The sequence below is a fragment of the Engystomops pustulosus genome, chromosome 5 (genome assembly GCF_040894005.1).
Source record: "Engystomops pustulosus chromosome 5, aEngPut4.maternal, whole genome shotgun sequence".
Classification (NCBI taxonomy): Eukaryota; Metazoa; Chordata; class Amphibia; order Anura; family Leptodactylidae; genus Engystomops; species Engystomops pustulosus.
In genome coordinates this window covers 150,301,313-150,328,228 of record NC_092415.1, presented here as the reverse complement: position 1 = coordinate 150,328,228, position 26,916 = coordinate 150,301,313, and the positions used below count along the sequence as shown (strand labels likewise).

General features: G+C 40.0%; 1 protein-coding gene across 1 annotated transcript in view; it reads right to left on the bottom strand.

Annotated features, from left to right (window-relative positions):
- Positions 1-209: 209 nt before the first annotated feature.
- Positions 210-26,916, bottom strand: part of CNTNAP2 (contactin associated protein 2) — a 1,040,519-nt gene continuing 1,013,812 nt past the window's right edge. Inside the window, exons 22-24 of the mRNA XM_072153374.1 lie at positions 11,410-11,637; positions 2,696-2,770; positions 210-1,241 (exon numbers count right to left, since the gene is read on the bottom strand). Of these exons, the coding sequence (XP_072009475.1) occupies positions 1,042-1,241; positions 2,696-2,770; positions 11,410-11,637 (503 nt within the window). The 3' untranslated portion in view covers positions 210-1,041. The remainder of the gene's footprint in view (positions 1,242-2,695; positions 2,771-11,409; positions 11,638-26,916) is intronic.

Sequence of the window (26,916 nt, the reverse complement as noted above, 5' to 3'; positions counted from 1 at the left end):
GATTTAAGGTATCCTATTACTACTTAGCTGCAATTCTCAACCAAACCACTGAACTGTTATTCTTCTACACTACAAATAATATTAGAAAGTTACAACTTTCCATGAAACAGTGATTATTATTTGCCAACATCAATCTGAGATACAGAAATAATTCAGTAAAATGAGAATGCAGTATTAGAAAAGACGAAAAAAAGACACACAGACAATAGTATCAGAAAAAGGTGCAATATATTTTAGTATATTTTTTTTTTTGTTTGCAATGTATACCATTCAGATTTTTTGTTACTCCAGGATATCCCCTTATTTCAGGGTTAGGCAACTTGTGGCTTTATAGCGGTCACTGACCTCTAAGTCCTGGATTGGTCAGCGTGCCAGTGTCACAGGTTAGCTATCCCTGTGCTTGATAATATAGCAACAATCTCTAAAAAAAAATGACAAATACATTCTTTATTGGCATGGTGATGCTCCACCCTGGACCATTGTGAGTTACTGCAGTGCCTATGCATGCAATGAAAAGTATTTTATAATAAAAGGAGAAAGGAAGAAGATGAGTTCTAGATCAATAATATGTTGTGTGTGCCGGATTATATATAAACACTTGCATTGGTTTACATATAATCAGTTGCGTATATATATATAGATATGTTGACCTCTTTAATAATCTCTGGGCTTATAAAATTTTTAGAAAACTGGCCCTTCAACATTGCTTAGTTATTCGATTGCCTCTAAACACACACAAAAAAATACAGATATTACTGACAAACCCAAACCAATGCTGAAACTCTAAAAGCTGAAATTTTGTTGTTTTTTTTCAGACGGGGAGATACAGAGGGAGCAAAACCCGACTGTAGATGTAACTAAAAATTACTTTCAAATGCTTTTTTATCAAAGTTTGTGATTTGTATACTTGTCAGTGTATAGAGTGGCCCCTCATGGCCTCCTGGTTGTGCTAATCTTGCACAGAGAAATCCGATGCCAAGAACTGGTGAGACGCCGTCCCCAGCAACACAACAGAACCCACTGCCTTGATATTGAACACACTTAGATAAGCCATTCCTTTTTGCTTTCATCAATGGTCTCCGTAAAGTTGGGGTCATTGTTTATGATGGCTGCATCAGCGTTGTCAGCAGATTCGGCTCCCTTGGCTTCGTTTGTGTGGTAGGTGCCCTTATGGCGGAACATATAGCGAATCAGAAACACTAAGGTGCAAAGGATGGTGAAGATCACGACGGCTATGATACCTGAAGAATAAGAAAGAGCTAATATTATAAAACAAATCATATGTGAAACACTTTTATGCCTAAAACGGGAATTACATTTTCATCCTGCAATCTCTTCTTACCACAGAACCCCCAAAGTCACAGTCATAGTAGGAACTTCGGACATTTTATGTGCCTGTATCTTTTCCTTGCCTAACATGCTTTACTTTCTGAACGTGAAAGTTTTCTTTTTATTTGTCAATATTCTCCTTCTTTCATCTGCCTTCCTCTGCTCAGTATATTCTTACTATGGAGAGACATGTTCTATGACTACTACACATGCCTACATGCATTCACGTGGTCTTTGGAGGCTGGTGGGCTGATATCTGAACCAGATGCTCAAACTATAACATATTTTTATAGTCCTGAAAATTTGTGTTTTGAGTCCAGCAGACTATTTATATCATCTTAAAAATGTATGTACCAAAAATACATCTTTTTAACAAGATAAAATAAATTGTGTTTTTAGATATTTTTTTTTGCAATGTGCTGGACTCAAAACACAATTTTTCAGAATTATTGACTGCCCCCAAGGCTTGTGCCGTTTGAGATGGAGGTGAGCTGAGAAAAACCTTTTTGTTTGTTTAATATTTATATAGTAGTTGTGTTGTTAGTTTCTAGGACTCTTAATACTCCTTGACCCGAGTTTGGCTGCAACCTTTTCCCACCCTACAGTTACAAACCTGGTGGTCATGTAGATAGGATGAAAGCATGATTGGCAACCTTAAAGAACACTTTGCCACTAAACAATGTACAATAATATTGTTAATTGTTAATCTACTATACAATATTGTTACAAACAAGTGTATACGAATGTGATATTACTTACCAAGACGGCTATCACAGGAACACTTCAGAGTTACAAGCCAGTAAGTTTTTGTGGGTTTCAACACAGAATCATAAAATATTTTTCTTCGAGTTTCATGTTTTTTTTTTCCATTTTGTGCGAATTGCCCGGGTTTCGGCACGTGTGTTTAGATTGTGGTGCATTGGCGGCGGTTTGCATGCGACACAAATCGGGGGCCGTGGACGTTGGACAACCTAACTGATTCGGACAAACCGCGGAATTTAAGAAAAAGCAATTTGTGTCGCAAAATCAGCACTTACATGCACCAGGAAGAAGAAGGTGAACTCCGGTGGACCTCAGCGGGGAATCGACACATGCAGGAAATTGGATGCACATTCTTAGTGAATCGCACAGCGGGGATCGTGACAGGATGGGTAAGTAAATGTGCCCCATTGTATTGAACATAAAAGTGTTAACCATCATGATTTGCAATATATTTGGGGATTAAAAGAAACTTACAGAATATACCATGAGCTTGGGAAACGTAATTTTGCCAATGCAATAGAGTATTAAATCATCCGAAATTCTAGATCATGTTTGTTCTTCCTTCTACTCATCAAAAAATAATAATATAATCAAGTAATCTTACCGCCAATAATTGCAGAATTCCTGTTGACGCCATCTGTAATGGCTTGTCCTTCATTATTCGGGAAATTAGCAGTTTCTATAGTGAATAAAATAAAAAATAAAACACCTATGAATGGTCAGTGTATATGTGCCTCAGGAGTGTAACTAGGAGAGACAGGGCCCCCAAGCAGACTTCTTATAGGAGCCTAAAAATATACATTTTACACTCATAAATACTCACTTTCCTATATACATAAACACACACATATTTATACACTCTTACACACATAGGCAGTTTGCACTGAAAATAATGTTCACAGTCAGACAATAAACTGGTGCAGGGACTTTAAAGGGATATTCCCTCGAAGACAAGTTTCTCAGGATAACAAAATAGCACATTCTCTAATTCACTGTTACTAACAAAAATGCAGCATTTCACAGATATAGGTCCAACCTGTCTCTATCAGTCGTACTGTACACAATTTCAGTTTCCTCTAGACACGACCCTGTAACTTCTCATAGGGTTGGGCAGCCATCTTGGATGAGATCTGAATTTCTGTCTGTCTCTGCTGTGTGTCTGTAGCCCCGCCCCCTGCACAGAGCTCACAGACACTCACTGATCACTTCCTGCCAGCACATAGTGAGCACGGAGAGAGGCTGCAAACTACAAAGAGATACGTGATCCGGGGAAAGGGGAGGGAGGCACATATCTGTGAGCCCAGATTGTATCAGTGTAATGGTCTGTCAGCCTCTGTGTAATCATCTCATGCATCTCTGATCTGTCTCATCTCTTTGTGTCAGTGTGTTAGAACAATGTCAGAAGTCAGATGAAAGTGTATATACACCTGTACCCTAATAATCTAACCACATTGTCACCTCACAAAACTAGATGGATAATACAGTAATGTGTTTGCTTAGAGAGTCCCTGCTCACACCCTGGGATTTTACACTGAGCAGCATAGAGAGTGATATGAGCTAAAACTGCAATAAATCTGAGTAAAATTGTAAATTAAGGGGTTAAAATAATCTTATTGTGTTAACATCACTAGGGGATTGAGATGTGAGCATTTTCTTTCGTGGCAAAACCCCTTTAATAAATGTGGGCTATTGTGTCTAGATAAAAACTTCCCCTCTGTACACAGAAAGTGCACTGAATTACCAAATTAAAAACGATCACTTTCAAAAGTGCTTTCCCTGGAGAAGGGATGGGAGGGAAAAAGAACAAGCACAGTTGATTGATTAATGAAATAAACAACATTGTTTAAAAATAGTTATCACGTTGTGATCCCAAGATTCCAGTTAAAGGAAATCAACCACATAAAAAACACAAAAAACCTTTTAATATTCACCCTCGCTCCTCTTCATTTTGATCACAGCCATGTCCATCATTTGTCTTAACAGAAAGTTATGATTAGCACTATGGAGCATGGGGGATAAGATGTCTGGCGCTCCAGTCTAATTATGCATACCCCACCACCTCCCTCTCGTATATTGGGAGCACGGCAGAGGGAGGTGATGTCATGCGAGAGATGTGAATTTATGCCTCTCGTGTGACATCACCTCCCTCTCCCAGCAGGGGCATGCATAATTAGCAGCCCGAAGTGCCGGACATCATGTCCCCACACTCCGTACTGCTAATTATAACTTTCTTTTCTAGGTGATCAAGACTAGCGACGGACAGCACTAGGATCAAGGTGTTGAGGATCAGGGGTGAGTATTAATAGATTTTTTAATGTATTCTATGTGGTTGATTGCCTCATGTCTTAAAAAGTTAATAGTCTTAGACACCCATATATATATGGGTATAGCCAAGAGGAAATGTAAGGAAGGACACATCTGTATTTCCCAGCTTTTACTGCACTATCCAGCAAATATCAAACAAAAAACAATGAATTTTATAAAAATATAAACTTCAAATAACATTTACAACTCTACAACACTAGCAAACAACCCTGATCACAGGTAATGTGACTATTGAGGGAAGACGGTGATGGGAATATCCTGCACCCAGATGTTCACCATCAGCCATCAATGTTGCATAACACTACTATTGGGTATGTATGACTAAGGTATGGTAAGCCTTTTTGGCCATCAGAACAAACTGTAATATGTAGACATAACATCCACTGACAATCCAGTCCACTCCACACAGCATACTAATTTTATAGTTGTTGTGAAGGGTTGATAAAATTCTCAAGAGACAATGTAACTTCTGTATCTAAGTAACTAAATGCCTAAAACATTTTCACTGTGGAAATAACAACATACACAGTCAGATGTTCTGGAAAACAGCAAACTTCATGGAGCCTGCAAGCTACAGCTGGGTTATTCTGCTTACTGGCAGTTTCTTAGTGACTTAGTGGGAGAATTTTCCACTTCAATTAGTTTAATGCATATAAGGGGAATATAAATGTATATGTGATATGTACTATTTTATGTTTTTATGTGTGTAATATGTGATGTGTATATGCTGTATGTGTGTATATATGCTGCAGGTTTGTATAAGATACTGTAAATATATGTGTATATGTGGAATGTGTGTTTATATGGTGTGTATATACTGTATCTATCTGCTTTATTCTCTATGTGTGTACATGGTATGCTAATACTGAATACATGCATATGCATGGAGTGTATATACTGCATGTGTAATAATATCCTGTATACATACTATATGTGTATGTATTTGATGTGTATATACTGTATGTATAAATGTATAACTGCATATATGTTTGAGCATGAGTGCAGAAATGTGTGTATTTATGTAAGAGTGTATAAATGTGTTATGATGTTTTGTAAGTGTAGAACTGTATGTATGTGTTGTATATAGGTATATAAAGAGCGAACAGCGCTGCTTACTCCTCCCCTCTCCACAGCGAGGCATGGGGTACCAGCTGTAAATATGGGAAAAGATAAAGCATGCTCTATCTGTTTCCTGTGGGCGGTACAGTGACACAAGTTGTGCTCACCGTACCGCGGCCGGGCACCATATAAAGTGTATAAATGTGTGTAAGTGTATAAACATATTGGAGTGTACAAATATGTATATTTTTTTTCTGCTAGTTATGCCCTGGTATTAGGGCTTGTATATTATGGGATAGTAGGGTAGCGTTTACTGGCACATTTTTCCAGTAATATGAACACCTGATACAAAAACCCATAATGCTATAAATAAATGAACACAACAAAACTTAATTTCATACATCACAAAATAGAGGTTTTATGGGTTTTCTGAAGTTGGCTGAGTTATCTCCAAGATGAGAGCCACTGGATGACATCATTGCACATTGCCTCACTGAGATGACGCTATAGCACTGGTCACACTGGAACACTGCAAGCAACTGGCTATAGCTAAACATAATGATGATAAAATGACCTGCCCAGGTAGGTGCAGAACCTGTGACCATTGGCCATCTTCTGTCCTGTGTCTCAAAATCAATGGACTGATTAAAGGGCCAGTAGCATTTTAATTCTTCATTATAATGTATGTCATAAACTTGGTATTGAGCCGAACTTTTCACCCCGCACTTTCCAAAATCCACTTATTACCCACCATATACAGAAGCCATTGTTTGCAGCTGCTGTGGCAGTTAGAAGCTCAGCCGTGATTCGTTGCTATTCTGCCACAGGTCATTAATATGAGCTCTGAGCTTTGATTGGTTGCTATAGGCAATGATTAGAAGATGCTTATGTGTGAGGTAATATGGATAGGGATATAGAGATAGAGGAGATTTATCAGAAGTGTCTGAGGTAAAACTGTTCAAGTTGCCCATGGAAAGTAATCAGAGATCAGCTGTAATTTTATAAACAGCTGTGCAAAAATGAAACTTTAGCTCTGATTGGTTGCCATGGGCAAATAGAACAGTTCTGCTCCCGGACACTTCTGATAAATCTCCCTAGACAAAGTGACAGCCAGAGACAGTCACCGAAAGAGACCGTCAGAGACTGAAACACACAGTCATAGATGGTCAGTGACAGTTAGCTAGACACAGAGAGAGTCAGAGAGAGATAGTAAGAAAGAGGAGAGATAGATACATGTAAAATATTTTTTGTTAACCCATTCTACTTTGTTATAGCTAAGAGCAGTTATTTCCTATCCTGGGCAGCGCTGGGATCTACAGCTAGTAAGTATATATAGTACTACTTTTATACAATTACAGGCCTTTCTATTTTCATTTCTTTTTGTACATTGCTGATTTTCAACACCCATATACTCTGTTAGTGTTGTAAAGGCGTATAGGGGATTATACCATGTAATGATAAGCATTATTTTCTTTTAAATTTGATTTTATTTACATTTTTTTTAAATATTTGGTTGTGTTTTGTTTAGTATGGGTGTTATCTGAGCTGCTAACGTCATTCAGAGTTAAGTTTTATAGCAGCCACAAGTCCATAAGAACCTTGAGACTGTTGGAGAGTGTTCCATGCATGTTGTGTCACCGTGTAGGTGAAGTAGAGCTTTAAAGAGGATCTGTCACCTGGAATAATTCCTCTTGGAGCTGCTTACTTTAGTAAGTAACCCTAACACTACCCCAGTAATAGCAGTGCTAAATCGCTAGCTTTATTGGAAGATACTGATAAAGCTAGGAAACACTGCTGTTCATAGCGATCTGAAAGCTGGATCAAGCTTACAGTGGTCCGACATATTCATGAGGGGGTGGTCCGAGGAGGCGGTGACTGCGGCTTGAAGCCTGGCAATCGCCGCCGGTATATGGTGTGGGAATGTTGATCCGGGGGGGGGGAATGTAAGGAGAGGGGAACACCTAGGACCACCCGCCTCATGAATAGACTGCAAGGGCTTGCAGGGAAGAGGCTGCTTAACCCCCCCCTGCTTCTCTGGCCACTCCCCTCCCTCTTTATGCCAGAAATTTTGTGGCAGCAGGGACCAGTAGCTTTGTGCTGCAGCAATATTACATCAGGCAGAGGGAGCGGGGAGAGCCAGAGGAGCAGTGGGGGTGTGTTACATATGACTTTATAATAAACAATTCCTTTATTTATATAGCCCACACAGATTATGCAGCGCTACACAGAGCTTGCCAAATCGGTCCCTGTCTCCAATCTAATCAACGTACCACTATGTTTTGGAGTGTGGGAGGAAACCGGAGGACCTGGAGGGAACCCACGCAAACACGGAGAGAACATACCAACTCTGCGCAGATGTTGACCCTGGGACATGAACCCAAGTCACTAGTGCTGAAAGGCTGTAATGCTAACCACTAAGCCACCGTGCTGCCCCTATTACTGTATTCAAGCACTTGTAAGATGTCCCCCAGGGTGAATGCTTGATACCAGTCCAAATGACTGGAAGATTTATTAAGGGTCATCTAAATTAGATTGTGAGGCCAGACTCCATTGATCAGATGAATCCAGTTTCCTTCCATGCCAAATCAATACAGAGAACAAAGCCAGGAGAACAGCTGGATGGGCGACTGTAGATCAGATTGGTGAGGCGCCTGAGGATCAAACTTCCCCCTTTTTCCTCAGATTATAATGATAATCTATCCTTTCTCTTATTTAAAAAAACAGCATCATTAGAAAAGTAGTGACCTGTACTGATGTAAAGATGTAAGAAACATGATCCCCGATGTCCCTGATGTCGGCGCGTCCCGTCTTCTTTCTTCCCCGCAGCTCTCTTCTTCGCCAACGCTGGGGGGGGGGCAGGCTGTATACTACATGGGGGCTGGCATGCTGTATACTGCTGGGGGCTGGCATGCTGTATACTACATGGGGGCTGGCATGCTGTATACTACATGGGGTCTGGAACGCTGTATACTACTGGGGGCAGACTGGCTGTATACTACTGGGGGCAGGCTGGCTGTATACTACTGGGGGCTGGCTGGCTGTATACTACTGGGGGCTGGCTGGCTGTATACTACTAGCGGCTGGCTGTATACTACGAGGGGCTGGCTGTATACTACAAGGGGTTGGCAGGTTGTATACTGCTGGGGGTTGGCAGGTTGTATACTGCTGGGGGCTGGCAGGCTGTATACTGCTGGGGCTGGCAGGCTGTATACTGCTGGGGACTGGCAGGCTGTATACTACTGGGGGCTGGCAGGCTGTATACTACTGGGGGCTGGTTCGCTGTATACTACTGGGGGCTGGCAGGCTGTATACTACATGGGGGCAGGCTGGCTTTATATACTACAGGGGGCAGGCTGTATACTACATGGGGGCAGGCTGGCTGTATACTACATGGGGGCAGGCTGGCTGTATGCTTCTAGGGGCTGGCTAGCTGTATACTATTGGGAGCTGGTTGACTATATACTACTGGGGGCTGGCTGGCTACATACATGGTGATTACCTTTTCCAGTCCTCATGATAGGCTGCCCTGCACTAAGAGGGTCTCCCCCTCTCTTTATTGATGGCTCGTTTATAATTTTGTGGGATAATCTCTTTAAAATAATACAATTCTGGCAACCGGCAGCCACCACTAGAGGAAGTCCTGCTGCCTACTGTATACGGTTGACACAGCAGCGTCAGCTGTTAGCGTCAGTGTTACCTAATACTTATGTTATTTTGACATCTGGAATTCCTGGATCTATCTACCTTTAAAAAATATCTAGAGATCCCAAAACAGTTTGTTAAACTTAGCCAACCGTAGAATATGTAAATATAATTCCATCAAGCTAATGTGTTGTGTCTAATTAACTAAGAAGAATGGCTGTGTTGGCAGAATGCCAGAAAGAACATATTAAACTCATTCCTGCCAATAAACTATTTAAAATGGTTAGTTATGTTCCTTGAGGTGTGAAATGTGAAGCTGAATATCTGATATTTTTAGAATTTCATCTCCCTGATACATCAAACCTTTAAAAAATAAATCAATTATGACATAGAAGTAGATGCAAGTGTAGAAATTATTCTGAACGACCATTTGTGCCTAAGACCTGGAATCGCTTCTCAGTTTGCGAGTTGTTTCACCAATGATATGGACTGCATAATACTCATAATTAAAGCTATGTACTGCCCTTCTCAGGCCATATGAAACATTTATAGCCTTTCATCACAGATGTGTCTCTTTCATACTTCTCTTCTCATGAGACTCATACAATGATTAGTTTTGTCCAGGAGTGGCATCCTCTAAATGTTTATGTGTGGCCACCCAGTGGTCTAGTGGTTAATGAAATCCTTTTATGGGTTTTGTTAATATGTGGCAATGTACAATTCCTGCTAAGTAAAGGGTGGACACATCTGTTTCTGTATTATACAAATCATAGGCCTAAAAGGTGAGATCAAAATATTCAAAGAATTGGGAGCAGACTTGTAAATGCAGAGTTGTAAAGCCCTCTGAGCTGGTATGGAACTTCAGCAGCAACTTTACATGACTGTTCTATGCTTGTTGTGTTTCCTTAATTCTTAGGCCGGCGGCACATGTGGCGTTTTGGGCCGTTTTTAAGCAGTTCGTTAAAAAGCGCATGCTTATTTGATTTAAGATAATTGGTAAAACAGGTCAAAAACGCATGCAGGTTTTAATGGACTGCTTAAAAATGGCCCAAAACCAATTTCAAAATGCCACATGTGCCTCTGGCCTTAAAGAGGCAATTATTTGCTATTAAAACAGTTTAGCACAGTGACTTACATTGTTGTAGCTGCCAAAGATACAGAAATTGTGCAGCTCACTCTGTTATTTATTTTGTATAACTCTCTGAAATACTGATAAAACAGCACAGAACAGCTGCATCTGCAACTCCCTAACTTGAGGCTGGGATGAGCTGCATATTCCCAATATTGCAATATCATTCTGGGGTTTCCTAGGTCTTTTAGATCAAATGATTCATAGGACCACCACCTATCACTGAAGAACATGTGTACATTCACTTTAAATTGTAAACCTGTTGTTATCATAGGTATTTATGTAAAGACAAAATAGAATGGCACATTTACAACACAGCTCACACATGGCTTCCTAGTGGTATAAGGTGGGAGCGAACACGTTGGTTAATCTTGCTGTTCATCATGATGTCCCACCTGGACTGTGGCAGTACGTTAATATTGTCTAGATTTGAGATATATGCAAATCCAACCATAAATATAGAACAAAGCAGCAAGTGACTGGCTACAAAATCAATCGCCATCTAAACCTGGACCTGCTAAATGAGAGACAAGTCCAGGTTTGTTTTTCTGTCCATATCCTACAGGGCATTGTTTGTTAGTCGGGTAAATCAGTCCAACCCTGAAACAGTAGCCTAGGGAGTTTTACAAATAGAGACCATCTGTAATTACAAAAGATCCTTGCCCATAATGTTATGCAGAGCATCTCTCCCTATTGTTGGCATCTGCACACAGATGAAGGGGGAGGGGGATGGTGAAAACCCCTACTACCTTTTTTTTTTTTTAACAACTCCTATATTCAGTTATTATTTGGCCTTAGGAAATACAACATTCGTTTAGGTCAAGCAATTTTATGATTGGGAGGTTTTACCAAAATAACATCTAAAAATCCAAGTATAAAATTGCAAATAAAGAATTTATCTTGATGATTAACATGTCTATTCTTAATAATTATGCAACATTTGAAATTTGTGAAGACCTTTATTAGAGTACTTTCTAATATCCCTGTATTTTACATATAAAATGATGAGTGTAAGGTATGAATTAGCCTAAAACTCCCTGATCCCAATGCTAAAGCTCTACTAGTAGCAATTTACTTTTGCGTTGTGCATCCGATTTAAAAAAAAAAAGATATTTCTTTAAGTACGGTTTTATGCTGTGAATTGCAGTAAAGGATTGTCTTACCTGAGTTCTGATGCCAGGGATTGTTGTCTGTAGCCATTTGAGGGATGGTCAGGGGTGATGCACCGCAGTTGGATTCCACAAGCTCTCCCACTACCTGCACCTGTGAGTTATTTCGCGATCTTAAGGCAAGCTTGAGCGGGGCTATAAGATTGAACTGTACTCTGGATAGGCAGCCACTGAAACCTGGAGTGTTGTAGGATTGGATCTCTTGGTCTATAGATCCAGTCTCTGGAGACATAAAAGAAAATTGATGAGTTAGCAAGTTTCTGTATTTTAAAGGAACTACCGAGAAGCTGTATCAGTAGTGGTCAATCTTGTCAGCCAGACAGAACTGCATGCAAGCAGCTCCATTTTCTGCATTGCAGTGCAGATAAAGGAACAGGGCCTCGGTTAAAGGTACATTTGGTAAACGTCCAAATATAAACAACAATGCACTTCAGTAATCAGCTCTTGTATTGTTGACTCAGCTTCAGAAAAATGGCTGCAATAATATCTGTCCATGTGTTGCATAGCAATCTGGTATAAAGATGTTCCATATTTTAAAGATTTATACATTTAGTATCATTAATACCATTTTCCTTTCTATTACTAAGTATAGATGTTATGCTTTAACCATGAGAATCTTGGGAGGAGGTTCAAGATAAAATTCCCATCTTAAAAAGGAACTTCTTTGAATGCAAATGTGAGGAGCATTCTCAATAGATTTGAACAGATCAAAGGCATTTGAAAGTGAAAAGCTGCAGATGTGGTCGATATCTGGGTCTGGCTCCTCTGAAGCATGACGCTTTCTGACCTTGCAGAAATCAACATTAGACCACAGACAGGAACCAGCTTTTCTTCGAAAATCACATTGGTAGATATTAAATCTATGTCATATCAGCAAGTCACAATAAAGCCAAGACACATAAACCACTTTCATTCAGTTCCAAAATTTATAACAAGCATTGAGCTTTTCACAAAAGTAAATCTTGAATAGTAATTGAAGTTATCTGTGGAGATAGTCTATATTGACAACCGGCTGAATACAGGGATTGTTTATATCAGGGTTACACAACCTGTGGTCTGCATGTGGCCCACCATGCCTCAGGTTGCGGCCCGCACCCACCTACCAGGTAGTAAAGCTTCCATCAGTGATAAAAGCACTCATTGGTGCAGGAGCCCATGTAGCGGTGAGTACTTCTGACTAGTACTACCACTCCTAGGTCCTCTCCTGCTCCTGCTTTGTGGTTTGGAATTTGATGCTGGTAGTATACACTAGCGTCAGGAACATGAACAGAGCAGTGTCCAGAGAAGGAGAGGACTTTAAAGAAGGGAATTCTTGTCAACTGTTTTCCGCATTCTAACACAACCTGCACCTCTATGTCACCCAGATAGCCAGCCACCACAGGTCCCTCTTCTCTTCTAAAAACATGGATCCCAAGTGCTTCTCCACCTCTAACAGCCAGTACCAGTATTTGTGATTCATCATAAAAACAGAACTATGTCCCCCCTATTTGAGTGGCATCCTAGACAGTCACCAACCCTTGTCCCCTAGATTGACCCCTGGGTCTTATTCAGTAATTCCACCCCTTGGTCCTATTCCTTTTTCTGCAAGCTGTACCCCAGGTCCACTTACACTTCATAGAGACAGGACACCCAGGTCCTCCTGTTTTCACATGGACAACATCACCATCTTCTTCTTCTTACAGCTTGCACCACCTTCTCACACAGATCCCCAGATCCCTATGCACAGCAGTATGAGGACACACCACAGTCTATCACAGCCAAATATACTCAGCTTCAAAAGTTATCTCCTGATTTCTTCACTCTTCTTCTGCTCTCTATGGGTGACATGGTACAATTCGACGCTACTAGCACAGTCTACCAAGTCACAGTCTTGGTGCTGCTGACACAACCAAAGCTCTAAGATTGAGCCTAAAATAGTCTGCAGTAAGGACGAAACTGTCTTAGGGCTGAACTAATTGGGCTTACTATGCCAAACAGTCAGTCAAACATTCGCTCTCAAATTTTTACCTCAGAGATAAAGTATATTTAGTGCAGTAGGGATCATGAATGTCGGTCAAGGTGGATCCTCTTTTGAGGATAAGCGGTTGTGTACAATTACTGCTACCGGCTCCATTCATCATATGTGACCTTGCACATATGACAATGACCTTTATGACAAACTGAACAGAAGCTTTTAGTGTTGTTCTTGTGTTCTCTGCTTTTATTGCAGACAGAAGTAAATCAATTTCACAAGAACACTGATAACATAATAAGCAACATCTGTGTTTTATAGCTTTCTAATGGTAAATCATGAAGCACATTAAGAGGACAAATGCTTCTGAGAAGAAATGCATGCACACATCTGATATGCCGACCATCACTCAATGTTAAATAACAGTAAGTTAACTTGCTCCCAGCTATTTTATTGCTTATTTAAATGAGTCTGCCTGACAATGTGCTGCTGTAAATACAATGTACAATAGAGGCAAACTGCAAATAGCTCTGTTACTGTGAAGGATGTCTTGCCTTACTATTCCCCACTGTGATATAGATAGGCAGAGCAAGTACAGGCAGAAAAATATTACGGATTCTAATTCTGTTTTGAAGGGCAAAATCGTATATATCTAAAAATACAAATGCAGTGCTGGCAGTTCTGGAAGGAAAATGCGGTAGGAGGACTGGAGAGATTTTCTGCATGAGTTTCAGTCCCAATTGAAGAGAGAATATTTTTGGCTTCAGGAACACTGAGACTTCCTTTTCATGATTTTTTACTTGGTGTAGAGCCATTTAACTTCTGTAGATATATGCATTATAATATATATGTATATATGTAGAGCATAATTGCAGTTATTAAAATGTTCATTTCCTGGGTACAGTAACTATTAAAGTAAAAAGTTTTCCTTTTAGAAATGACTCATGCAGCAAGTAAAGTTGGCTTCTCTGTTTAACCCTTTCAAAGTCCTAGGGGGTTTATAGATTTCAAGATTTCTTAGAAATTTTACTGTGATACAGTTGTATTGCAGTTTATAACAAAATTGATATTTTAGTATTTAAGGGTTATCCACTTTCAGCAAATAGTTGATATTGTTTGTGTAATGAAAAGTTATACAATTTTTCATTATACTCTCTGTATCAATTCCTCATGGTTTTATAGATCTCTGCTTGCTATCCTCCTATAGAAAGCTTCATTGTTTACTTCTAGTGGATGGATATCTGTCCATGTTCACACAGGTGCACGAGCCACTAGTATTGCACAGGTCTGATGACTTTCAGTGATATAACGGCTCATGCATCTACGTGTCCATCACATGAACATGGACTGATTTCTATCTACCTGAAGTAAACATAGAAGCTTTTGATAGAAGGACAGCAATAGATGTAGGAACCAGACAATGGACCACTATGTGCAGGTTAACTCACTAATGTACTAGTGTAAATTATTGATTATTATTGGTGCACGGTCTTCATTAATTTGGCACTCCCTGCACTGGTCTGGAAGTGTGCACCATCTTTTTATTGGTGCACCTTTAACATAGAGCATGCAACACAATTCTGTCAAGTTTCAGTAGTGAATTTGGTACACGGGCTGAATTGGCACCACAACATCCCTTTAGGTGCCGAATTTTGTGAGCCGGTGGACACAGTGCAGTCAGGACACAAAACACTTCATAAATACATATGCAAGCACTTTGAGCATTGTTTTCAGTGCAGAGTCAGACAGAAAACTGGCACAAAGACTTTAATAAATGTGGGCTAGTGTTACCCCCAGTGAGTATTCCCTGTGAGACGCAGCTATGTGATGCGTTGTCCATGGTGCTGAATACAGAGGTGAAGGCACTGGATCAGATTGTTATGAACCTGCATGAGAAACTATCAAGAATTTTTCTGGTGATAACGTTTGATCCACAGAAGATGTTGAAAAACCAACTGCAATTGCAGTAATCAATTTTCTGAGACAACTTTTGTCTTCTTTGATATGCTATATGACCACTTCCTATTTGAAAAACCTGCTTTATATCCAATATGGCAGCTTTCAAGATGGAACCATTGTTTGGAACAAAGACTAAAAAGTAGTCCCACATACCCATTGCTTGCTGGGGCATTCAGATATTTCCCCTGCCATTTTGGAAATAAAAGGGTTTTTGTTACCCTTTTGATTTATATACAATATATAAATAATGGGTGTTAAAAGTTGGGGGTTTGTCCCTGGAATACAAACCACTGTTAGTGATTATGTGCGAGGGACAGAACAAAAACTGGTAAATCCTAGTTGGTTCTTTGCTCAAATATTCATGGGAGGAACAATTTGTCATGATATATGACAAATTCAATAATAATCACTTAGCTTAGATTTACAGCAATGGACAATCAGTTTTTCTGTCAGGTGTACTCGATTTAGTCAGACAAAGCAGACTTTGCAACAAGACTTTTAGTATTTTTGACAGAATGTGCACTCAAAGATTGTTTGTGTAATGAAAAGTTCTACAACATTCCAATATACTTTCTGTATCAATTCCTCACAGTGTTCTAGATCTCTGCTTGCTTTCATTCAACAGGAAGCTTCATTGTTTACTTCCTGTGAGTATAAACTGGTCCATCGTCATGTGATGTCCCACAAGTGCACAGTCCGTTATAACACACAGCTCTGATTAACCCCTTATCACCGACACTAGTTTTCAGCTCAATGACCAGACTCGATTTTTCAAATCTGACAAGTCTCACGATAATTGGTTATAACTTCGGAACGCTTTAACATATCCAGGTGATTTTGAGAATGTTTTCTCGTGATACATTGTACTTCATGTTAGTTATAAAATTTAAGTGATAAGTTTTGCATTTCGTTCTGAAAAAAAGTGAAAATTTGGCAAAAGTTTGTAAAAATTCTTCATTTTCCAAGTTTGAAATGTTCTGGTTTCCAGACAAGATGTAAAACTACCCAAAAAGTTTGATAATTAACATTTACAGAATATCTGCTTTATGTTGGGATGATAATTTATGCTTCTGGTCATTTTTCTAGGATGTTATGAGGCGCAGAACTTTAGGTGCGATTTTTCTTATTTTCATGAAAATTGCCAAAACTCACATTTTGAGGGACAACTCAGCTTCCAAGTGACTTTGAGAGGCCTAAATAATAGTAAAACCCCATAAATTACCTCACTATAGAAACTTCACCCCTCAACGTATGTAAAACAACTTCTATTAAGTCTATTAACCCTTTAAGTGTTTCACATGGGTTAAAAAATATGGACCTGCGATTTAGAAACTATGGAATTTTTTTGGAAATACATTCATTTAGGCCAAAACTGAAATTTTCAGAATAAATTAAATAATGAAACGCACTGCAACGCTTGATGCCCAATTCCTCCCGAGTTTACTGATACCCTATATGTGGTGGTAAACTGCTGTACTCGGTAAACGGCCGAGTATAGAATGAATGGAGGCGCCATTCACAGCAGATTTGTATTGTCACATTGTACGACCTATAAATTTTTATTTTTTTTGGTAATACAAACATATGAGGGCTTATTTTTTATGGGATGAGAGACAATGTATAGATAATTTATTTTGGGAGTCTAAAGCTTATTCTTGAGATTTTATTAACTATTTCAAGGGGGACACAAACAAAATCATCAATTTTTATTTTGGATTGTTAGCATTTTTTTTCCCCCCGCTCACCGTAATGTAAAAATAATATTTTATCTTTATTCTCTGGTTCACTACGATTGCGGTGATACCTCATTTATATAGTTTTTCTTATTTTTGCTTCATTTTCCTGAGCAAAACCAATATTGGAGAAAATCGCATTGTTTTTACTATTGACAAATTTTCAGGGCCATAACTTCTGTATTTTTCTGTTGTCAGATCTGGTTGAGGGCTTATTTTTTGCGAAAACAGTTGTTCTTTTCAGTCGTATCATATTAGGGAACGTAACTTTTTTTGATCACTTTTTAGAACATTTTTTGTGATGGTGTTTGATGAAAAATTGTATATTATGGGAAGTTTTCCGAGTTTTTTTTTTACGTAGTTCACCGAGCGGGTTCAATATTGATTTAGATTTATTGTACAGATTAATACGGACGCGGTGATACCAAATATGTATGTTTTTGTGTTTTATTTTCTGTATATGCATTTTATGTGTTACTTGGGAGATTATGGGACTTTTATTTTATTTATTTATTTAATTATATTATAAAAAGATTTAAATTTTTTTTTTAAACTTTTTTACATTTTCTACTTCTTGGCTTGAATAAGCGATCATTCGATCGCTTATTCAAGCCTTTACACTGCAATACACTTGTATTGCAGTGTATAGTGTAAGTAACTGAGCATGCTGCGCATGCTCAGTTACTTACAGCCGGGTCCTGCCAGGAAGGCAGGACCTGGTGAGAAGAGGAGCCGACAGCCTCGGGTCACTCGTCGGGACCCGGGGCAGCGGCAGGAGGGATCGGATCCCCCGGTAAGCACACCGGGGGGGGGGTCCGATCCACGGGGGACACACTTGCACGCCGCGGTCATGCTTGACCGCGGCGTGTAAGGGGTTAAACACCCGGGATCGGAGTTTTTCCGATCCTGGGTGTTAGTGCCGGGTCTTGACTGTGATATCACAGCCCGACACCGGCACTATACTGACCCGATGTCCCGAAATCTTCTTCTGACGCGGCGCCGTAGAAAGGCGTCGCGTCAGAAGAAGTACCCTTAATAACCGCCGTAGAATCCCGATAGGGCAGTCATTAAGGGGTTAATCTCTGTGATACTAATGACCAATGCACCTGTGTGACTTCACATGACTATGGACATATTTCTATCCACTGGAAGTTAATAATGAAGCTTCTTGTTGAAGAAGCAGATATCTCGAAAACCATGAGGAATTCATATTAAAAAGGTATAACCTTTTATTAATCATACAATATCAATTATTTGCTGTCAGTGGACAACTCCTTTTAAATCCTCCACCTCAGACTCACGGGCCTGTTAGAATAGCTTTAGTTTCTTCATGCTCAATGTCGGAGCATATAGAAAAATTTTATAAGATGGACACTAAGGTGAGATGTATCAGGAGTTGTATGCCATTTTTGTACTGTACAAATAATTACAATTATTAGCAAACTGCCAGTGGTCGCAAACTGCCAGTGGTCGCTCAGCGCCTGCATACGGGCAATAAGCTGCAAACAATTTCCTGGCATAGAATTGTACGCCACTGAAAGCTACCCACCAGATTACCCGTCTGTTGTTTTGATAAGTGGACAAAAGCGTCATTTATCACTTCACTTTAATGTCATATAACATACATGTCAGGCTCAGATTTATATAGTGTAAGTGATTGGTTTAGCATGTGACCGCATAGTCAGCACTGGAAGTTCATGATACAATCACTTTTCTAGCAGATGGGAACTGTGCCAGATATTGGACAGGTACAAGTCTCAGAGGTCCTAAGTAAATGTCTTATCATCTTAGTGGTCACTAAATCACTTAAGTGGTCTATAATAAAAGAAGTAATTAGTAATCATCTGGTGGTGCAAGGCGGCATAGAAAGAAGAGGGCAGGTGCTTACACATATGCAGCGCAGCAGAACCATGTATGCATGTACGAGCTGTTGCCTGAACTTATAACATGGGCGGTGAAGCTCCATTTAATATAAAGATGGCAGATGTTTATGACTACATGTAGATTTAAACCGTCTGCCTAACCGTCTGCCTAACAGGTTTTTGGCAACTAATAATACCCTATTCTCGAAGGAAATAGTGACCCCTTCATTGGAATTTGGGCTGAGCTGCAGTTCCTGGGACTGAACACTATGCAAAGTACAGAGCTGGACTAACGTCTTACCGGGGGCAATGAGTGAAGTTTTTTTAGCCACTTTTCTTTGCCACTTAGTGAAAAGATGATCTGACAAGGGCAGGGAATAGGCAAAGACAACAGGCTACAGCGGATTTACAATTGACTCCAGTAGTCTATTGCAGTGAGGCCCTGCACCTTCTCAGACATAAGGCACACAGCGCACTAGGGTTAGGGGTAACTAGATCCATGTGAAAAACAATGTTCCCTTCACTCGGTGGATTCTGACAGCATAGGCTACCAGAATCAGCAAATTGTGGGATTTCTGAGATTGGGACCCACAACAATAGTATATTGATAGCCTATCTAATGGATATATGATTAATGCCAGACCTGGAAAACTCCTTTAATGTCTAATGTATGGATTGTGTTTAATTTTTCAGTGAGGCAGAATGCACAGCTATTAAAGTCTTCACAATCCAATCACTATCCTTTGCCATTTACAGCAGGACTAAGAACTATATAGAATAATAAAATGATATATCTGACAAGGGCAAGTTGTGGTTTCCAGTTAGCAAAAAGATATCATTATTTCATACTGAAGGGAGTAATAATGACCTACAAAATATGTGTAAGCAGCAAATAAAAAAGAGGATATTTTTACACCTGTTAAAATTGGTAACAGTTCCTAACTGTATAGACAACCCTAACAAAAATGTGGAACCTTACTTTACTATTGATATAGAAGTGTCCCAGACAATGGTAGCCATGGTGCTTTCATGACATGCTGTAGGCTATGCTAATTATGTGCCACTTAATCTTACCCAAGTACTTATCTAAATTCCAGAGTTACTAAAATGAAATACAATGTTACTATAGGGAAATGTCAAGATTTTCCCTAGGATAAAATGCAATAGGGACATACTAGAGTGACAATTGGATGGGGGTTTGTCATATGCACACATAAGACCCTTGCAGCTGAATGCAGCAATCAGGTTCCTGTCACCAGGATAAAGAATCCAATGGAACGTAGGTTAGAATCAGCTTTATTGTTTGATATTTTTTGTTTGATATTTATTTGCAGTTTTAAGCCAACCTAAGAATAAAACCACACAAAGGTCTTAATGTGAAATAACGGATGTACAATGCCTTCTACTTCACATCTGACAGTTATTGAGCCTCATGTTCCCTGGAGGGTGTGATAGCCTATTCACATGCATGAATAGTACGACATATACAATGTATTGATCTGGAATACCATCTTCAAGGAAAAAAAACACACATATATATATATATATATATATATATATATATATATATATGTTTTATATTTATATGTATGTATATATATATATATATGTATATATATATATATATATATATATATATATATGTATATATATATATATATATATATATATATATATATACACCCCCCTCCACACACACATATAGTGATCTAATAAAAAATCTGATCTAACTCCAACTACATCTTTTATTCATGAAATATTCTTGTCGCTGACACTAACACTATACAAAGCGATACAATAGTCATCTCCATGGGCTTCTTACCTTCAGATTGCTGTGTGTACGGGGGCTGGGATGCCTTGTGTCTGCAGCATGCCTCAGTCAGCATCCACCGCTGGCATCCTGAACAGCACAGCCTAGTCATACATTCAGAGATGCAGGTGAAGGGCTCTGTGTAAGACAATGCCTGGAGTCTAGGGACCAGACACAGCCTACACTACATCTGATGCTTTGGCTCAAAACATGGACTGGATTGTCCTTTAGGACAAATGGGTTACAGAATAGCAGTATCCACATGCCTGATAACTGCTTTATATGTCTTATCATACTTATAATTATGAGTCTTTTATTAACCTTAGGCATTTAAAAATCTCTGCAAATATCTTTGTGCATGATGTTTATATGATTAAAAAAAACATTTTATAGGTATAACTATAAAAGTGCATAAAATTGATGATGTTGCCTATTTGCACTCAGAGCATTTAGACATTTTCTGTAGTATAACCCCCTCAACATCCATCAAGTTTGGACCCTTAAAGGTATTTACTGTATTAAAATATCAGTTGAGAAATATTCCACTGCTAAGACACAAATGATCTTTACAAGAACATTGGTATAAGGGAATGTGTATGGAGTGGCACTCGAGGAATAAAACTATTACTATACCTGCTACAGATGCTAACTGGGAGTTACACAAATAGGGGGTCATTTACTAAGGGCCCGATTCGCGGTTTCCCGACGTGTTACCCGAATATTTCCGATTTGCGCCGATTGTACCTGAATTGCCCCGGGATTTTGGTGCACGCGATCATATTGTGGTGCATCGGCGCCGGCATGCGCGCAACGGAAATCGGGGGGCGTGGCCGAGCGAAAACCCGACAGATTTGGAAAAACCGCCGCATTTTAAAAAAAAATTGTGTCGCGAAAATTTCACTCACCTTCATCCAGGATAGGCCGGTGTATTTCGAGGCATTCCAGCGGACTTCAGCGCAGCAGCGCCACCTGGTGGACGGTGGAGGAACTACTATCATAAATCCCGGCCGGACCCGAATCCAGCGCAGAGAACTCTCCGCTGGATCGCGAATGGGCCGGTTAAGTAACTCTGCCCCATAGTGTTAAAGAGCACAAAACATTAGAAGTGCGGCCAATAAACAGTGATCCATATCCTATGGATAGGTCTTCAATATCACAATCCTGGAAAAACTCAAAAATTACAGGATATCTAGTAAGGTCCTACATGTCCTCTTGGGGTGTCTGCAGTAGACTTAATATTATTAATATCAGGGTTATGCAAGTGAAAGAGGATTATTTAACAGTAAAACATCTCATTTAGTCCTTAAAGTATATACATGTATATTGAGAACATGAATAAATGGTGGGCATTGGGTCACATTGATGACTTTGTTTTCTTGTTTTGAAAAGTCCTGTCAGTTTTCCTTATAGTCTCTATATAAACAACAAACAATGCTGGAGCACAACTTTTATACCATAATACTCAGCATTGTGTTGTCCCTCTGTAATTCCTCCTGGAAAGTTGTGAATAAATTCACAATCTCTTTGCCAATTGGATATGTAATTTCCAATTACTGGTGCAAAATCTGGTGCAAAAGACTGTAGTAGAGAAAATCTTCTTAAAGAGAACCTGTCAGACAAATTAATCCTCCAAACTAAATTTATTTTCATAAACTGCGAATAGAAAGTATTTCCCCTATTCCTACATTGTCCCTCTACATGCCTGTGAACTTAAACAATCAGAACCTAAAGCTGTATATAAATGACCTGAGATGGGTACAATGAGTCATTATCATATTCAGCTGTCCAGCTTATTCATGAGTGTGAGGCACAGCCACATCCCCCAGTGCTTGACTGACAGCCTGTATAATGCTTCTATGTGCTACCTGGTGATGGCGGCTATGCCCCCTGCAGCCTGTGTGTGTATGAGATACTCCTATACACATGACTGACAGCCTGCATAATGATGTGACACTCCTGGTGCTTCCTGGTTCTGGCAGCTCCTGCAGCCTGTGTGTGTATTAGATACTCCTATACACATGACTGACAGCCTGAATAATGATGTGATACTCCTGGTGCTGGCTCCTCTATGTGCTTCCTGGTTCTGGCAGCCCCTGCAGCCTGTGTGTGTATAAAATACTCTTATACACATTACTGACAGCCTGTATAATGATGTGACGGCCCCTGCAGCGTGTGTGTGTGTGTGTGTGTGTGAGATTCTTCTATACACATGACTGACAGCCTGTATAATGTGACCTTCCTGGTGCTGGTTCCCCATGCAGCCTGTGTGTGTATGAGATATTCCCATACACATGACTGACAGCCTGTATAATGATGTGATACTCTTGGTGCTGGCTCCTTATGTGCTTCATGGTCCTGGTAGTCGCGCCCCTGCAGCCTGGGTGTGTATGAGATACTTCTATACACATGACTGACAGCCTGTATAATGATGTGAGACTCCTGGTGTTGGCTCCTCCATGTGCTTCCTGGTTCTGGCTGCCATGCCCCCTGCAGCCTGTGTGTGTATGAGATACTCCTATACACATGACTGACAGCCTGTATAATGATATGACACTCCTGGTGTTGACTCCTCCATGTGCTTCCTGGTTCTGGCTGCCACGCCCCCTGCAGCCTGTGTGTGTATGAGATACTCCTAGGACTTTGATAATAAACTTTTAAAGAAGCCAGAACAGTTGTGGAAGAACATTATTTGGACAGATAAAACTACAATCAAACTCTACCAGAATGATGGAAAGAAAAATGTATGGCAAAGCATTTGTATGCACATCATCTGTATGTACGCAGCAGAGGTAGAGTGATACTTGGGCATGTATGGCTGCCAGTGACACTGCATCACTAGTACTTATTGATGATGTGACACACGACAGGAGCAGAAGGATAAATTCTGAGGTATTCTGTGACATACTGTGTGCTCAAAGCTAGACAAATGGAACAAACTGATTGGTTGGTGTTTCATGATATAGATGGACAATGACCCGAAACATTAAGCCAACCAGAGACTGGGTTATCTGACTGCAGGAGACTGGGTTACCTGACTGCAGGAGGTTGGGTTACCTGACTGCAGGAGACGGGGGTTGTCTGACTGCAGGAGACGGGGTTGTCTGACTGCAGGAGACAGGGTTGTCTGACTGCAGGAGACGAGGGTTGTCTGACTGCAGCTGACGGGGGTTGTCTGACTGCAGCTGACGGGGGTTGTCTGACTTCAGGAGACGGGGGTTGTCTGACAGTAGGAGACGGGGCTTGTCTGACTGCAGGAGACGGGGCTGTCTGGCTGCAGGCGACTGGGTTGCCTGACTGCAGGAGACTGGGTTACCTGACTGCAGGAGGTGGGGTTACCTGACTACAGGAGGTGGCATTACCTGACTGCAGGAAGCAGGGTTACCTGACTGCAGGAGGTGGGGTTACCTGACTACAGGAGGTGGCATTACCTGACTGCAGGAAGCAGGGTTACCTGACTGCAGGAGACTGGGTTATCTGACTGCAGGAGGCAGGGGTTGTCTGACTGCAGGAGGCGGTGTTACCTGACTGCAGGAGACGGGGGTTGTCGGGCTGCAGGCGACTGAGTTGCCTGACTGCAGGAGACTGGGTTACCTGACTGCAGGAGACTGGGTTACCTGACTGCAGGAGGTGGGGTTACCTGACTGCAAGAAGCGGGGTTACCTGACAGCAGGAGAGACGGCAGTATCTAACTGCAGGAGGCGGGGTTACCTGACTGAATCCTACAAAAGAATAAAAGAGGATTTTTTATTCACGCTGCAACCTAGAAATATATATTATATATAATTTAATATGCTAACCTCCATCTCCAGGGGCTGTACATATTACAGAAGGAGGAAGAAAGGCAGAGGAACAGGACAGGTTAACACATTTTTAAAATAAAGTATACTACAAAGTTTACTGGAAAGTTTACAGATTGTCATCTGGACTATTAAGTGATAAAATTCAGTAAAGAGTTTAGTTATATTTTATTTTTTAGCCTAAGTACAATAACAGAGTCACTCAATCTGATGCATATAGGTAGCATGCAAGATGTAAGTGACAGCTGCTGCCAGTATGTAACTACAATGCTTATGTTACTAAGAATGCAAAAGAGGCTGAAATTTCATGGCTGTATATAAGTGCTCTCAGCTGCCATTTATTTGGGTCCATAGGGAAGTCCGTATTGCTTATCTCTATCTAGTCTGTTTTTTTGGTTTCAGAGAAGATGAAAGGAACAATGTCATGCTGGAGCAGCTGAAATGTTACCATCACAAGGGCAGCCCTTTAATTCTGAATTCTGTAGCCCCAGTGGGCATTGAGATTAGTGTCTATCCACAAAATTACAATAGTAGGCATTGTGCCAACTGCGTGAAGTCACAATCACATTATGAGCAGGTGGCAACTCATTGCTATAATAGACTAGTTTTCTGTCACTGTTGTATAATACCATTAACTATCATTTACTCTCTAGCTGAAAATCCTCTGTACATCTATCTATGACGTGAGTTCTAATTATTAGTTAATTATTAGTTATTATTAATTTTCGAACTTCAAAATGTTCTAATTTTTCCATACATAGTCATAACCGCAAAAATACTTAATAACTAACATTCACCGAATGTCTACTTTATGTGGACATGGTTTTTTATGCATACTCTTATTTTTGTAAGATGTTATGGGGCTTTGAACGTTAGGTGCGATTTTTCACATTTTCATAAAAAACGCAAAATCCTGCTATTGTGGGGCCTGCTCAGGTTTCAGGTCACTTTGAGAGACCTAAATAAAAGTAAAACCCCATAAATTACCCCATTATAGAAACTACACCCCTCAACGTACGTAAAACAACTTTTATGAAGTTTGTTAACCCTTTAATTGTTTTACAGGGGTTAAAACAAAATCAGATGTAATTTTGAAAGTAAATTTTTTTTGGCGAAAAGAATGTGTTTTTCAAAAAATGTACAAATTTTCAGTGGATAAAATACCAAAACGCTCCACAAAATTTAATACCCAATCTCTCCCGTGTATAACAATACCCCATATGTGGTGGTAACCTGCTGTATGGGAATACGCCTGGGCATTGAGGGGGGAGCTGCGCCATTCAGAGCAGATTATGCATTGTCCCTTTTTATTGGCTATACGATCTTTATTTTTTTGGCAATTTGACATATAAGGGCTTATTTTTTGCGGCACAAGACTTTTGCGACACTATTCACTTTAAATGCCCCTAAAACTCCATTCAGGAGCCAGGGCCAGAAGTTTGACGTAATAGTACTGCATTTTGCGGGAACGCACCTCCTGCCATGCAGTACTATTACGTCAAATGTCGGGAAGGGGTTAAAGGACATCTACCACCAGGATTAAGGATTGTAAACCAAGCACACTTACATGCTGGCGTGTGCCACCTCTGGCAGGGGATCCACTCTTCTTCCACTCTTATGCAAATGAGGGACTCCATGCTCAATGAACATCTATGGAGTCTGCTTAATTTGCATTAATTTTCATAATATTCAAATCCTTCTTTTTTTTTAAAACAATGTCATATAAATCTAAAAGAAGAGTCCTGCCAGAGGGGACACACACCAGTATGTCAGTGTGATTGGTTTACAATCTTTGATCCTGTTGGTAGATTTCCTTAGTATATTATTCCCATCTCACATAGCTTGTATTAGTCACTCCATCACTTCAGCCTTATGCTACTTTGTAATCAGGTTCCTATAGCTTCCATTTTACGTCTATGATCATTGTTCATTTAACTTCAGGCATAAAGACTTTTTAGATTGACAAGGGATCACTGAAAATAATGGTCTTTGCCTAAATTGGTCCTCATAAAATATGTAATTGCCTGCAGAGAACATAACAGAGATGTCTCCCTGCCTCATTAGCAACATGGGATGAATTACAAGAGTACAGAAGCACGAATGTAACACAGCTTGAAGTTCAGAACCAGAACTACGCATAGACGCGAGTCCCCTAAACAGCTTTAAACAAATAATTGACTTTTAAGCAGTATAATGGAGGCCACCAGAGTAATAAGTGATTACATTTTATGAGACTATTAATGACAAAAGTGACTCTGACTCCCAATGTAGAAGCCTGCACAAGCCTGATCCGTCAATAGTTATTTTCCATAATGGTTCCCTGCAAGTCCAGAATCATCATTTTACACCAGCAATCCTAAGGGAGATTACATCTAAATGGAAAGAAATA